This window comes from Phoxinus phoxinus (genome assembly GCF_949152265.1).
Source record: "Phoxinus phoxinus genome assembly, chromosome: 12".
Taxonomy (NCBI): domain Eukaryota; kingdom Metazoa; phylum Chordata; class Actinopteri; order Cypriniformes; family Leuciscidae; genus Phoxinus; species Phoxinus phoxinus.
Genome location: NC_136887.1, coordinates 12,173,982 through 12,190,511, shown reverse-complemented (window position 1 = coordinate 12,190,511; position 16,530 = coordinate 12,173,982). Strand labels below are relative to the sequence as shown.

The 16,530-nt window shown below is 37.5% G+C and overlaps 1 protein-coding gene across 1 annotated transcript; it reads right to left on the bottom strand.

Moving 5' to 3' along the window:
* Positions 1–1,214: 1,214 nt before the first annotated feature.
* Positions 1,215–16,048, bottom strand: fmr1 (fragile X messenger ribonucleoprotein 1). The gene is made up of 15 exons (XM_079631181.1): positions 15,695–16,048; positions 14,306–14,358; positions 14,017–14,110; positions 13,823–13,894; positions 12,238–12,386; positions 12,028–12,121; positions 11,826–11,942; positions 9,677–9,847; positions 9,464–9,542; positions 9,242–9,354; positions 7,170–7,256; positions 5,627–5,831; positions 4,794–4,979; positions 4,478–4,557; positions 1,215–3,168 (listed from the first exon to the last, which is right to left on the bottom strand). Exons 1-15 carry the CDS (start codon positions 15,743–15,745, stop codon positions 3,001–3,003), a joined length of 1,719 nt encoding a protein of 572 aa, XP_079487307.1. The 5' UTR covers positions 15,746–16,048; the 3' UTR covers positions 1,215–3,000.
* Between the last annotated feature and the right edge of the window lie 482 nt (positions 16,049–16,530).

Here is a 16,530-nt window from a genome sequence, read left to right as displayed (position 1 = left end):
CAAAACATAAACCAGCATGAAATCCCATATATTTCATGAGAAAAGTAAACGATCTTACCTGACATGATTATCCATTTGAAATAATGCTCAGTAATTGCTACACAAAAGACAAACACTGGATAATGGAGCCGCTACATACAGGGTGAATTCAGGTAAAGCATCTCAACGTCAAAAGCGTCCCAATTTACCCTATGCCAGCATTCATTAGTTAAAGGAGCAGTTGCAGCGCCATTGTTGTGCAGGATTGGGCTGAACTCTGCAAAGCCTGTGCCAGAGCGCCACCAAGTGGTGGAACAAAGAAAACCGCCAGCTACAATTGACCCGAGCATTTAACATGCAGAGGAAGCTGCTGATGTTAAAGAGAGGGACTACAGTGATTAAATCTGCCGTCGGCTTTAATGACGCGCAGATTTATCGCCACATACGGAATTGTAAAACCTCCAATTCCCTGCGAGGAATAAAAAACACTTCAGATTGCAGAGGAAGATCAACCTTTATTTATTGAAACTGCTTGCATACAAAATATATTGCACTATAACCAAACAATGTCAACATAAAACCCAGTCTGTTCTGCTATTATGTACAAAGAAATTATTACCCAGAGTGCAGTAACATACAAGGTCAGTCTACCTCAGTTCATTATCTACAGTATTTCAGTTTTTTTTTTTCATGTTGTTTTGTTTTTCTTTTCAGCTCTTTTTTTCAAATCACAATAGCCTATGATGTGTGCAAGAGATGGTTTTACAATTTGTCATTTTCATATACATTCCCAAAAAATAAATAACTAGAAAACAGTCTGTTTGGCAACACTTCAAAGATTCGGAACAGTATTATTATTATTATATATTTTTTGGAATAGACTGCAGTGAACTGAGCCATCTTGCCAGTTTACAGCCCGCCGTGGACGTGCAGGTTTTTAAAAAATACTGCGAGTAAACCATTTAACACCTTATTTTGAAGGCTAAATTTAAGAGCCACACGAGAGGGGCCGGACATAGCCAGGGGCCGCCTCGATTTTCGAGTGGTTTTGTCTTTCCCGACCCACAATCCTCTTGCCAGTCACAGGTTCTTTTGACGTCTCCGAAGCCTTCCGTTCCGTTTTCACAGGCAAATCACTTTAAAACTGGTGTAAAAAGCTTAACAGGTAGAGCTGGTAATCTGCCAAGGTGACTAGCGAGAGTACAGGAGCATAAAGAGAAGTCGAAACGTAGAGGAAAAAAGAGCAAAGTGGATAACAAACGACCGGTTTTCTTGCTGTACAGTCAAAGGAAAAGCAGAAAAAACTACCATGGTTACCGTCACAGTAGGCTTCGAAAGAGTCGTTGGGTTAAGAAACAGCATCGCGTCTTAAAAATGTAAACTAAAGTTTAATGCACAAGCACTAATCGGATAAGACAGACGGTTTTCATATCAAAGTTAACATCGTGTCGCCCCTTCTTCTCCCCTCTCGAAGCGAATTCAGCTGCAAAAAGTACAGTAGACTCAAAATTAGCGAAGATATCTAAACTTCCGTTTAGTTATGTTGACAGCATACATGTGATTCACCTGCCGAGGAAGTCGTATCACATTCTAGTTTATTATAGGTTTATAGATTATAAAGTACTTGCAGAGTAACACAAACATGATAAGTGCACATTTAAAGTTCAATCTAAAAAGAACAGCAACAATCTCTTAACGGATGACGTAATATACAGAATGCAACCCCACAGTTCAACATTTTTCAGTCTATGATGAGCCACTGGTAGGACGAAGACAATGTTACAGAGAGTTGATATAAGTGCTTCAACACCCGATGCTGAAAAGTACAGCAGGAACGATGGCAGTTTACTGTGGAAACAACGGAAAAGAAAAAGAGCACATCCACCCTGTTTTGTGAGAGAAAAAGAACCGCCTCGTGTTGTTTATCGTGATGGGAGGTAAAAACATGAGAAACCAAAGACATTTATTTAAAGGAACCTGCTTTGCTACTTCTATTAAAAAAAAAAAAAAAAAAGTATTGTTCTACAATGCAAAGATATGCTAAATGTCAAAATGTATATTCGGTGATGCTTGCGTCACTGAATTAGCGTTGATATTCGTCTCTGGGTGGTGGGTTACAATTTATGACTTCCACAGTTGACTAGGTTAGTTAGGTTAATACCTTTACTATGGTGAAATATAATTCGGCCGACTTGATAGAATCCTGCTTTTCAGACATACAAAATGTTCATGAATTACATGCAGCACAGAAAAAAAAACACCTCTTTTTTTTCTTTTTTTCTTTTAAGTCGTCGGCTGAGATTTCAACACTCAGTCAGGTGTTGTTCACGTCTTCTTCCCTGATTTAAACATCCAAATTATGATACTATCCACACTAGTTAAAGGCACAGATCCAGACAGGAGCATTTTTTTTTTTTTTGTTTACATGGTTTGCCATTTTTTTTTTCTTGTTTTTTTTAGTTTTTTGCTAATGATGTGGCTAAGATTCTCACATCAGAATTGGCTTGAGTGACCACAGACACCAAAGCGCGTAAAAACAATGTATGCCATGAGATGTGGCATAAACTTGTGCCCCGAGCGCTTGAGTTCATCCTCCAATGTGTTACTTTCCCTTTATTGGACATTGTGGAAAACAAAAACTTTAAAAACCAATTGCTTGGAAAACATTTTTTTTTTCTTTTTCTTTTTAAGTCACGATTCCATTTTCTGAGAGACATTTAATCCACAGCTTCTTTAAGTTTCATAGGTAGTTATTTAGAAAGTCAATTAGAAAACCTGTAGCTTCAGTTGTGATCTTGAGACCGGTCTCTCTAATCCACAAAGACTACCAAATTCCACACACCATACACCAAGAGACCTCGTCTTTTTACCCCCACTAACAATTACAAAGTGTGCTTTACGTCATGTCTTGCGACAGCCCTACTGACCTGGTTCTCTTTGGCCTAATGTGTCTCTAATGAAGAAGCATCTGGATTGGTGGAGCTGAGTGGGAGAATGAGGGGGAAGGGGGCAATTTATTCTCTACGAAACGCCGTTCACAACGGCTTGGCTGTCGGGGACATCCTGCTTCTCTTTCTTTATCACTCGGTCCTTTATGGGTCTCTGCCGGTTCCCTCCACTGTCTCCTGCCAGAGCTTGAGAGCCTCGGCTGGTGTGGACGCTCCTCTCGTTATTGCTGTCGATGCGGATCTGGCAAACCAACAGATTGGACAGGTTGAACAAGATGAAAGCTTTCACACATTAAGCAATGCATTTCTTCTTTTTAGTTGGGATGTCAAAAGTACCAGTTCCAAGTGAGTATTTTGGACACTGCTAATCATAACTCAAAAACTTCCATTACATGTCAATTGTTATTACTGTTTCATAACCACTTGGTTCCAAAGTTTGGGGTCAGTATGTTAAAAAAAGAAAATACATTTTCATATTCAGAAAGGACCCATTAAAGGGGTCAAATTTTCCTTGAGCTTTTGACATATAAGAGTTCATCATACTATAAGAATATCCTTTAAGTTTCAGAAATGAAATCTTCCTTGTTAGTCCAATAAAAGCTTTTATCAAAGGGTATCACTGTCAACGCCTACATCTACACGGCCTGTTTAGCCCCGCCCACCGATTTGCGCATTACGTGAAACTCATTATAATATGCGAAACTGTTATCCAATCATAGCAGTGGGTGTTTACTTCCAAGTCTTCAATGCGGCACGCCCATAAAAGCCGAGCATTTCAGAAGCTAGGCTCAAAACCAGGGTAGAAAATAGCCTTACTTATTCATTTTGATGTTTTTGAATGTAAAAACATTAAGCGAATGTCATAAGTTGACCTCAGACAACAATATAATTTTTTTTAAAAAGCCAGTTAATGACCCCTTTAAATTGGTCAAAACGACGGTAAAAACAATATAATGTTACAAAAGATTTCTATTTAAAATTAATGTTGTTTCTTTGAACTTTCTATTCATCAAAGAATCCGGAACAAAGGGCATCACACCGTTTATATAACGTAGTAAGCAGCACAACTGTTTTCAGCTTAATAATCAGAAAATAATAACTTGAGCAGCAAATCAGGATATTAGAATGATTTCTGAAGGATCATGTGACACTGGATTTAGCTTTGATCACAAGAATAAATTACATTTTAAAATATATAAAAGTTATTTTAAATTGTGACAGCATTTCAAAACATGACTTTTTTTACAGTATTTTGTTAATAAAAAAAACAGCCTTTAAAAAAAAATCACTGGTATAGTAAAAAATATCAAGACATGTATAAATAATTAAACTAAAAAAAAAAACACAATGTATATAGCAAACATTATTGATAATCTAGTAGGCAAATATTAGAAAAATTGGTATTAGCAAATAAGAGCCTTTTTATAGATAAATTACAAAAATAAATGGTGTGTATATTGTAAACATTGTATTTAAACCTTCTAAGTGTAATCTGCTATAATTATAGTGAATACATTTTGAAATTACTGATCATATATGTAGATTCAGACCTGCAATGAGTCTTCCTGGGGTCTCAGCTTTGAGTCTCTGGAACTACGAGAGCGGGACTCATTCCAGTGCATGTCTTCAGCTAATTCAAGACAAAAACAAAGACTATTACAAAAAACTAATACAGGACTTAAAAATACATTAATAAAAAGCAAAACGAGAGTAGCTTGTTAATGCTGAAATGTATAATGCACAGTCCATTTATACAGTCTAGATATAAACAGATTTACAATCAAGTATTTCATTTTTTAAATTTTTTTATTACTGTGTGTGACATTGTAAGGTCCCTTCAGACAGGTAACAGATCTAAAAACTGACTTTTGTATCCTCCTCCTCTTCCTCTCCCTCCACGACCCCGGGGTCCCCCACCCCTTTTGCGTCCATCGGGGGCCCTTTTGGGGTAACCCATGGACTCCTCATCTGTGGGGGCCAGGGACCAGTCGCTGATCTCTTCTCTGTGGTCAGATTCGGTCTCAGATGCATTTGAGGCCTCAGAATTGGTGCCTGGGACAAATACAGTCCATAAACAAGAAACTGATAATCAGATAATTGGCACTACGCAAACATTTTCCTATTTACATGTTGTGATTTGTATAGTCACAGAGTGTACAAAAAACAAAGTCACATGAGACACAGACATATTTTAACCGTATACATACTGGGAACTATATTCTCTGAAGGCGAAGCACTGCTGCTTGGGCGGAGTGATAACCGCAGCACCTGAGACGCGCCGTGGTGAGGAGCAGAGAGTTCGTTCAGAGCGTGTCTTCAAACAGACTTATAGCACGCACGGAGATGAAAAAGGTATGTATGGACTTATCTAACTCTGGGGGATAAGTTGAATAGGCTAAAGTCCCAAAAAGTCGGAGTGTTCCTTTAACTGAAAGCAACTTGCACGAACACATCTTAAAAAAATATCAATGCCATTGTTTTGTCTCAAGATGCACACCAGTAATGTTTTTGTCTAAGGCACGTTTATAAAACCAACTTAAATGTCCTAATTTAAACTGTCCTAATGTCCAAGGCCTAATCATGGCTTAATCGAAGACCTTTCTGTGAAACCAGGTCAAAATATTTTAAGTGTGATATTTAGGGCCACCATTTTCCATAACTAGTAAAGCTCTACGTTTATCATTTGAGGCTGGTTATACCTGAGGCCAGTGTTGGGCCCCGTCTCCCTCTCCCTCCACGACTGAAGGGTTTGCTGCCGCCGCCCCCCCGTGAGGGTCCCATTCCATTATCAGCCATGAAGGGTTTTTCCTTCTCAGGTCGTCCCGGCAGAGCTCTGGGTCCTCCTCCGATCTGTCTGAGCTGTTCATCGATCTGCAGTCTCTCCATTCTCAGCTGATCAACCTCCTGAACAAGACCAAACAAACATGAGCAATCCACCGTCACACAAGGACAAAGAGGCTAAATCAGAGTAGTGAACATCACATGATTATCTTTGGGGCGTTAAGTATGTCACTAGTCAACAATTGCTGCTTTGCAACGAGTACTAATGTGCTCTGTGATATTAAGGAAATTCTTCTTGAGAACGAATTTAATAATGTCTTTAAAAAAATGTCTTTAAAGAAATTCTAAGAAGTGTTTTCTTAGGAAAATGAGAGGCTTTGGATTACTATCTGATTGTACGGCAGTTCTATCAGAAAACTTGCTGATCAACTCAAACACCCCAAAGGCTGTTTGTGCTTTTGTAAAGGTGCAGTAAGCGATTTCTGAGAAACGCTGTTGAAAGTGGATAGGACTGAGCACCACAACACAATTTGAACCAATCAGCAGTAGGGGGCGTGTCCACTCATGATGGGGGCGGAGAGAGAGTAAGAGACATTACAAAAGCTCACAGGAATACCACTGGAAAAAGAAGGGTGATGATTAGAAATATTCGAATATCCCCGGGTTAATATTAGAAAAGCTTTCCAGCGCTGGAGAGACCGAAGCGGGAAGGCTTGAAAACAGACACCGATTTTTGACACTTGCTTGTATCCTCTGTGTACAGTATGGTCATTTTATTGTTCTTCCTTGTTATACATTCGGCATCTTAAGTTTTATTTCCGAGAAGTATTATTTTGCTTCGCTTCAGGTATGATAAAGAGACACTCTAGCATGTTTGTGCATTTTGGGGGCTGAGCAATGAAGGGAGGGGTGTGTTTGTTTGTGTTGACTTCAAATATCAATAGTGTTTTCTAGAAATTGTATTTTGATTATTTTTAAGAGCCTGTCTGGTGCATTCATTTGCGCTCTCCAAAAAATGAATTAAACATCTTACTTTGTGGATTTACGACGAGATTAAATTTACGGCGATTTTTAAGAATATTCTTTTCAGGAACTCAAATTCCTCTTAAGTTTTGTCAAAAGAACTATCTTAAGAGAAAAAAAGATGATAATATTCAAGATAAATGTTTTGGGGAATACAGTATTTTTAAACTTATTCTTCAAGAAAATAGCAGTTTTTGAAAGAATTTCATTCTGTTTGTAAGAATGCAGTCCATGGTCTCTAGTCAATTCTTTATTGCAACATTATCATTTTTTTCTTTTCTTTTTTGCCATTTTATTGACCGCCAAACGGACACTGTAAATTAAACGGAGAGAGTTAAACACCAAAGTTTAATAGTCACGGTTTAAGGATTATTTTAATCAATAACCCCAAGCATGATCAATAGTAATTATCCAAGCAACCTAAAAAGTGGTTCTTACCTTTAGATAATTCAGATGGTAGTCCAGCAGAATACGTGCATTTGAAATGCTTTCCTTTGTCCCAACAAACACAAACGGCACCATTCCCTGCAGTTGCAATTAAAGTATGCGAAGTCAGTATGAATGATAATTTGTCAGCATGAATGATAAATTCCATATTGAATAAATACACAGTCGACTTAAGAGTAGGATGTATATATATTAGGGATGCTCCGATCAGGATTTGTGCAAGATTCATATAAGTGATATGTAGGCTTTCTGAATGATTTCATGTGATTTCAAGTGGCATACTTAACCCTTGTGTATCCTTATGGACATTTTTGTCTTTTTCATTTTTTATCACTTTGCCTGTGTGCCAAAATAAAATCTTTTTTGCACTAGGTACACAAAACACTTCCTCTCAGCACCTTTTGGACAAAAATGTCCACATTGACACCAATTAACACTGCTAATTTTAATCCCAGTGCCATTTAACTACAACATGATGACATCTTTATTCTGTTGGCAAGCCTTCAAAATTATTTTTTTTACTATTTTGTTTACCAGATGGCGCCATTTTCTCAGGTTTGGCCTATAAAGCAAATACTCGCTTTATTCCGGTTTTCTGTTTCGGCATATTATAGAGCCTATTGGATAAATTATGCAACGATAATTTTGTGGGTGTGTTGATATGGATGTCAGAGTGTGGTTTGTATGTGTGTAATAAAAAAAGTGTGTGTGCGCGTGTTAGTAATATTTAAGAGAGAAACAACTGCAAATAACAAATTCAACCACTGTGTGGAACCACCAGTGGAATTTTGCTGCATCTAATAGGGAAAATCCAAACAAACTCTTACTGATAGCGAATTTTTTGAGATATGAACCTCAAATTTGAAGTGAACACAACTTAAGATTTATGACTTTGATTTTCTAGCCATTAGAGTTCAACATGTTTAATAAAATATACATTTTACATAAAATAATGTTTTTATTATAAATCATTTTTAAAAGTTTAAATCAGTTTAAACTTAAACCTATATAACTTTTTGTTTTATTTTACTTTTTACAATTTATTTACTTCAACAAAAATTTGCCAAGAGCCTTCTTTAAAATGAGACCAAACTTAAGCATGTGCTCCCAAGCTTCACATTTTTATGACCACTATTTGTATCCACTATGGACCTGTGTGTAACTTTTTTTAATTGATGCACAAGTGTTAAAAGTAATGGTCTATATAAATAATAAAAATAAAAAAGATATCAAGTACATGGTCTCATTTGATGGAAACCCTTTAAAATTGAGGAAAATAGATTTTGATCATGTTTGGAGGTTCTTATGTTACAACACTGGAGAAACCCCCAGAAGAAGAGATGCAATTTATTGATCTATTTTGTTTGTTATTCATGCTTGACATGATGACTATTAGAATCCTATATGACAGGTCATAAAAACAAATTTGGGCTTGTTCACAATCATGACAACTGCATCTGGGCCAAATTTAGTCAGTTTCCATTAGTTGAACATTCAAATGACGTTGGAAAACACTGAATCATGATCGCGACGCGATCGGATCGCTGAGGTTCATTATTAGCCAAGCAGCATAAAATATGTTACTCCGTGAGGACTTTTTCCAGATCTACACATCATGTTATGTTGTGTGTGGGCTCTATTGAATCGAGACACCCTGCTCTAAATAAAGATGTGCGATTCACTATGGTTAACTAATACTAATTGCAAAGTTACAAAGCCTCATCTGTATACCGTTTACTTGCATGTTTTACGTGATCAAATTGCGATCGGTTCGTGAGATTGGGCAAATTTAGTGACTACCGATCAAGTCATAGAATGTGACTATCGCCCATTATCAATCTGCGGCCGATCGATCGAAGCAACTCTAATATATATGTGTATATACACACACACTCACTAGATTGCATTGTAGATGGCTTTTGAAATATGCATTTCTAAAATTGATTAGTAGGCTATAATACAGTCTTCACCAATTACTATGAATTAATGCCTTTTCTCATGCATCATCACTTCTGCCACCCATAAATACAACAACGAGTGTGTTCAGCCGCCCACTCACTGACCTCCTCTAATGGAGAAGGCTTTTTGTCATTTTCAGGTTCCACTCGAACTCTGACAACTCCCGATTTATCCACAACCTCTTGAATCAGCTTCCCACTCTTGCCAATGACTTTTCCTGCAGGACGGGGGTAGAAAATCATTTAATGAATCACATTAACCATTTCTGAGCAGGACAGAAAGTCCAGTCCGTGAAGAAGAATGTTGTTCATTTCGTTTGTCCTCACCGACTAAATTCTTAGGAACTTTGATGATATCTTCAGAAAACTCCAGGTAGCTTCTGGCCTTCCGTACAGCTTCCTGGTCCTGGAATTGAAACAAAATCCATCACAAAGACTCATCAAGACATCTCACATATGAGTTTTAGGCTCACATATTCTAACATCCATTACATTTAATTGACTTTACCTAAACCAGAAAGTCCCAAATAAAGCAGTTACCTCTCCATAGATGTGAAACGTGCAGGTCTCTTCATCCAGATCTATGGTTGTGACCCCAGGAATCTTTCGGGCTTGCTGGATATTTGCCCCATGGGTGCCTATGGCCAGTCCCATGAGGTCATCACGCACCACAAACTGCTCATGGAACCTTGAGGCCAGTTGCCGTGAGCTCTGGAAGGGAAAAAAAGGCTGGTTTGAGTCTTACCAAAGCTTGGAACCTTTTTTTTTGTTGGTAGCCTTGGGGTTCATATTTATGCATAAAGGAACTGTATTATAAAGTGAATGTTTTACTTAATGGAAAATCATGATTGCATGTGTTTTAAAAGTGTTTTATTGAATTTTTTTGACTTAAGGCGTTTCAATTTTATGGTTAAAAAAAATTTCAGTTCAGTTGTGGCTTTTGAGGATATGCAAGCATGAGTCTACTCTAAAGCTTTAGATGTTGAGCACATTTGCACGTGTGAAATTGCAGCGCTGCCTGATACACACAAGAGCTTTCTGTATGACACTCAACAGTGGGTTCAAAAGCCCTCAGCAGTCCAGCTACACTTGTAGAATAAATAAAAATTCTACCACTGTTTAGCCACACATTTGATAGCATTCTCCAAATCTTCTCCAAATCAAACACACGTATGCAAAGAAATAACTGCATTAATAAAGTAGTTGTTGGATTATGGACATCAAAAATTTATTAAATTAAACAGAAGTCAATAGTGAAAAACACACAAAAAAAGAAGAGATGATTTTTAAAGACATACAAGTTGAAACACTACAATTTAATTCATAAAAAAAAAACTATTCAATGCCTCATATGCGCTATTTGACAAATAAATAAATATATATATATATATATATACATGTATGTATATATATATATATATATATATATTCAGTGCTTCCCATTAATTAACTACACTGTGGCGTCTCGTATTTTTTTAATATATTTAAACTTTTCATAACATAACAACATAAAAGGTATTTTATGCCTTGTTTTGCACCATTGCTGTTAAACAAACTAAACTCAAAAGCGCAACAAGGCTTTGTGTCCTTATCAAAAGACTGTTTGTGCTGCGAAAGAAGTGCACACTTCTCTCACACAATAAGTGTCTTAGACCCCAGTGAATGAATGCAGTGAACTCCATCTGTGCATATGCTGAGTTTAACGTGCATTTGGGAACATAGCGGTCACCAGTAACGCATTATTTCTATATTTGCCGAATACAGTCTTTCACTAGATTTGTAATGAGACGCATTTGTAAACTTGTTTTCCGCCAAAATAGGGACTACAGAAACAGCTGCTAACGGAACGTCAGCCGGAAGTAAACGGTTAACTGTCATAGGAATAATTGTATATTATTAGTAGTAGTAGTAATATGTAGTGTAATGTAGACTGAGACACTAAGATCACAACTATAAAAAGGTTTGAGTTCCCTTTAAAGTTCAGGTACAAGTCAATAAACTGACATTTCCTTTGTTCAATTTACACACTGAATATGGGTTGGAGCTCTTAATATTGAACACTCAAAAGTGCACCAGATTTATGAATTTAACTTCAAAATGTACACATTTATATATAAACATACAACTTTGTGTATATATATATATATGTGTGTGTGTGTGTGTGTGTGTGTGTCCAGGCCAATCACATTCAACTGCGTTTTCACCCCAAATGTGTATTATTTGATCACAACATTTTATACACAAGATTTCATTATACACATTTTAAGAGCTAAAACAATAGCTATATGGACCCAATGCATCTGTAAATATAGCTCTGCATATCAACAGAGTATCATATTATGCCATAGCAGGAGCATGGGCCATCACAGCAGTGCATATATGCACGTAATACCCTTTTGCACCTTATAAATAAAGACTTTCTCAACAGCCATTCCATGCATTAGTGTCCAGTGATATGCTGCATGACTTTATAACAGTAAGTAATAAACCAGCGAATTTCATGATAACACTATCAGTCTTCCTTGATACATTACAGCAATAAAATACGATTGAACTACCGCAAAACAACAAGCATTTTACATAAAATGATGCAATGACCGATTGAGAGTATCAGTAAGGTCTTTGTGGACTAGTTGTGAGTGAAGTGTGTTGAACCTGACACTAAACATCAGGGAGTCCAGGGCAGTACCTCCAGCTGTCTGGTTGCTTCCTCATTCCTCAGTATCAGCGTCAGCTTTGTGCGCAGACTCCTGAAGTGCATGTCACTCAACATGCCTATTCGCTTTGAGGTGACCTCATTAACAGACTGAAAGATAAAAAAAACAATCCACTAAAGAAAACTCTAAAATCAGACGGGCATTCAAAATTGAATTCAAAACATTCAAAATTACCAAAATAACCAACTGCTTTTCTTCCGAGTCATAAGTGACGTTAAAGGCTCCGATCGCTTTTTTAAAGTCTTTATGTGCCGAGTCTTTTGCACACCTATACAAAAACAAAAACAATAGTCAAGTATGTACCGCATGCACACATTTGTGTGACAGCATCCCAGTTTAAAGTTTGAAACAAAAGACGAACAAAGAATTCACTTCAGTACTTACATCTGTCTCAAGTCTTCAGGAACATCGAGTCTGATTTTGAGAAAGGTGTTCTTTGATGCTGCTTTGTTGGGGTTCACAGGTCGTAGCCTCTCTAATGTGACGATTTCGTTTAGCGTTGCATCACAGGCTGCGTATTCTATCACATAAAACTAAGAGCAGGACAGAGCAACAAAACGGTTACAATACATCACATAAATCAGCATTAAACTTCATGCCCATGTAGAGTATTCAGGAGAACCCTTACTGTAATTACATATTTAGCTTGTACTTATTTTTACATAAACAACTAAAAAAGAATATTTTACTTCAATAGACCTTATGTAGCTCCGCCCCTTTTCAGCGCTGCGCTCCTTGTGTTTTGTATGCCAGATTGTATTTCTACTAGGGCTGTAACGATTTACGATATTAAACTGAAATCGCGACACTCAGATCCACGAACCTGTGTCGCGGTATGAGAAGGTAGATCGCGATCGACACACCCCTTCCCAGACTTATCTTTCTCGTCCAGAATAGATCCTAGGGCTGTGACGGGGTCTTTTACATATTAGGTATGAGAATTTCAAGCAAAAATAATATTCGAAGATCGCTGGGTATCATTTGATTATTATTCAAAAATCGCACCTCTCCCCCACACGCACACACACACACACAAGCAAACACCAGAGCAAGTGAGCAAAGCGCGCGGTGTTTGCTTGTATGTGTGTGTGTGTGTGTGTGTGTGTGTGTGTGTGTGTGTGTGTGTGTGTGTGTGTGTGTGTGTGTGTGTGTGTGTGTGTGTGTGTGTGTGTGTGTGTGTGTGGCACCGGCGCGCGCGTGAACTGGAGCTCACCTCATAAACGAATCGAAACCTAGAAAGCTTGAAATACTTTTACTTGATTTAACGTTAATTCAAAACATAAAGAAATGGCGGCTTAGGCTAATTCGTAGGAAGTGTGCATTTCTCTATATAGGCGCGTTCACTTTGTGGCAAGCGTTATTCCTGCGCTTGAGATGCGGGTCATGCGGAATAGGCAATATATTATTTGTGGTTTACAGCACAGACAGTAAGCCTCGGTTACCTCAGAAGAATTTTTAACATGCTCGAATCATCTCCACAATGGAGTATAGTTCTGTTTGTTTTTTAAAAGTATTTTGTTACAAGAAAACAGAGTTATAGCTTTAGCTATTTATTTATTTATTTATTTGGCTTTTAAAATCCTCCCTCCTCGCAAGAATCGCGGTTTGTATCGAATCGTGGGTCAGAAATCGGGATACGAACCGAATCGTGGGTTTGCTGTATCGTTACAGCCCTAATTTCTACAACATGAAGGTAAAATCTTATGGTTTTATGAATGAACCGCTCATTTTGAAATCTTCCCGATCTACTGGCATTTATGACAAACTCTTCATGCTTCAAATATTATAATGCTCATAACTTGTTACAATAATATCGACAGTGATGCCATTGAAATATAGGCTACAGAGCTACTGCTGAACCAAAAGTTCAAAGACAAAATTGTGAAGATGCTTGTTTCAATGGTGCATAAAGTCTATAGAAAAGGGGCGGGGCTACATAAGGTCTATATAACAATACAAAATCGCTTACCTCGCCTTTCACCATGCGAACTTTGGCTAGCCACCATCCACACGGCTCCTTGTCATTGGCCCTGGAGTAAACCTGTGGAAGAGACAGGTAAGTACGCAAAAAAGGTCACTATATAGACTTTAGTGCATGTGTGTAATATTTGTTTAAGGTTTAAAGAACGTTTTCCATGTTGAACAATCTTTGACGGCCCATACCTCCACTTCATCACTCTCGTTTATCTCTTTCTGAAAGCCGGTTGGAGGTGGAAACCGGACATCTTGGAAAGAAATCTGTCGTTCCGGCTGCCAACTGCAAAACAATAAATAAATATTTTTTACACATTGCTTTAGGAAACATCCCCATCAGAAATCCCAAATTTATATATTTACGTATGACAGGTATATATTTATATCGAAGACAATGTAAAACTCTACATCTGAAAATGAATCTATTTTGACACTCACGCCTTGTGAGTGTTTGTGCGCTGAAGTTGGTACTACTCACTTGTTCTCAAAAGACACTGTGACTGTAATCTCCTGGACATCCTTAATATAAGCCTGGAAGAAATAATGAGGTATTAATTATGCACTGATCTTGCCTCAAAACCTAGACAAGACTGCATTTTTGGAGGGCATCAAAGGTGCCTATAAACAACAGTCGTGGAGTTTCTACTTTACCCTTGGAACAAATTAGATAACGTTAGAAGGGTACATTTTAGTGGTTTGGCAAAAACTGGCAATCATTTATCTTGATGGAAACCATTTGGACTAATGCATTTTGGTAATGTAATGTTTTAACATGTCTTCCTCATACCTTTTCAATTCAATGTAATTCAATGGTTTGTGATGTGCTGTTTTTTTTCCTTCTTTGATTGTTTTTAATTATATGTATGCACAAAAGAGAATTGCAAATCCTTCTTTATAAGCTGTCTTCCAATAAAATATTATTTGACAAAAAAAAAGACAGTCCACACACTGAATGATATATAAAGAATTGTATCATTCTGAGAAATGAAATTGACTTTCACTTTACTGTTCTAACAGTCCATTCAAACAGGAAAATTATAATTTCCAGTTTATTATTATTATTTAGAGTGGATTACAGGGGACAAAATGAATTAAAAATCAGTCTTTATGTATTTTCTAGGACTGTCTGTATTCATTTCAAATCACCTGGTATTCCATAAACATGGAAAAATGGCTGACAGAAATACAGGCAAATGATAGAAGTTATACTATATTAATACTTTTTTTTTTTTTTTTGAGTGGGTCATAACTTATAAAATAAAATATTTTCGGATAGTATTCATTTCAGTGATGTTTTCCCAGGCGTGGAAATGAGTATTTTAAAATTAACAGATATTTAACATTACAAGTTGTTCATGAACATGAACACATACATTAGCTGCTACAACTTCATTGTCCTAAACTGTATAGTAGATAACGCCATTTTAAAACATTCAGACTCGGGAAACATATAAATTAATTTTAATACCATTTACATTGTCATGTACGCTTTAAAGATCTAACGTTAGAGCCATACAGATGTTGTTAAAATGTAAAATGAAAATACATTAGCACTACATCAATCGCCCATAAGTGGAGAACTCAGTGTTCCTTACACAGATCTAAACAGAATCGAGCCAGCTGACAGATTCCGGTGTCAACACACTTGATATGCATTAATAATACACATGATATCGAATAATTTCGATGAATCTTTAACGCCTGTTTATGCAAACACTCGTCGGAGAGGCCTCGAAGGCCTACTGCACCATCGTGCATTTGAGCTCTGCATTCACGGCGGACTGGATAAAATTTTACACACATTATTTGCATCATCCGTTGAGTTAGGCACACACAGGAGGCATATAAGACGAGATCTGAAGCCCACCTTGTAGAAAGCTCCACTCGCCCCTCGCACTTCCACCGCGAGCTCGTCCATGTCTCCAGTAATCTAATACACAACTGATCACAGCTGCAGCAGACGCGCGCGCCCTGTAACACACAGCAGCCTTATGCTCGGACGGACGGTGTCGTAACTACCGTGTGTACCGATGTTTGTGCTCGTTTTCAACGAAATGAAAGCAAAACATTGATGTGTAGACGGTCTGCAGCGGCCGCTGTTGAATGCATCGATGTAAACACAAGAGCCTCCCTATTTCCCCCCCCGTCACGTGACACAGGCCCGCTTCCCTTCAGTCGAGAAGCCACGCCGCCGTCACGTGACACGCGTCAGCTTTGCTTCTTCCGCACGGCACTTTTCTGCAATTAAATTAGCTTGATGTGCTACAGTGCTACGGATTTTTTCTTTTTTTTAATCCAAAATAAATAATATTCAAAATCGCTTTCCCGTTCCCCTTTTTGTTAAACAACATTATACAACACTATGCATAACAACCAGGAAAAATTACCTATCTACAATCTATCTATGTAAAATAATGTGCACATATTAACACTAAAGTTGGGTTTCTTAGACAGTAGCCATGTTTTTAATAATCCTTATTATAATTTTTGAAGCCAAGAAGAAGCTACACTTAACACACAGTGAGTCTTGAACACTGTCAAGTAGCCTACATTCCTGTATTTTACACCAAAATAATGGAGAGGATGACAATTTTGCAGTTTCAGTTTCAGTGTGAAATCCTCCTGAGAAACAGGGAAAATAAAAGTAGGCTATGTTTCCATGACATTACATTATTTAGAGCATAAGACACAATTATATATTTA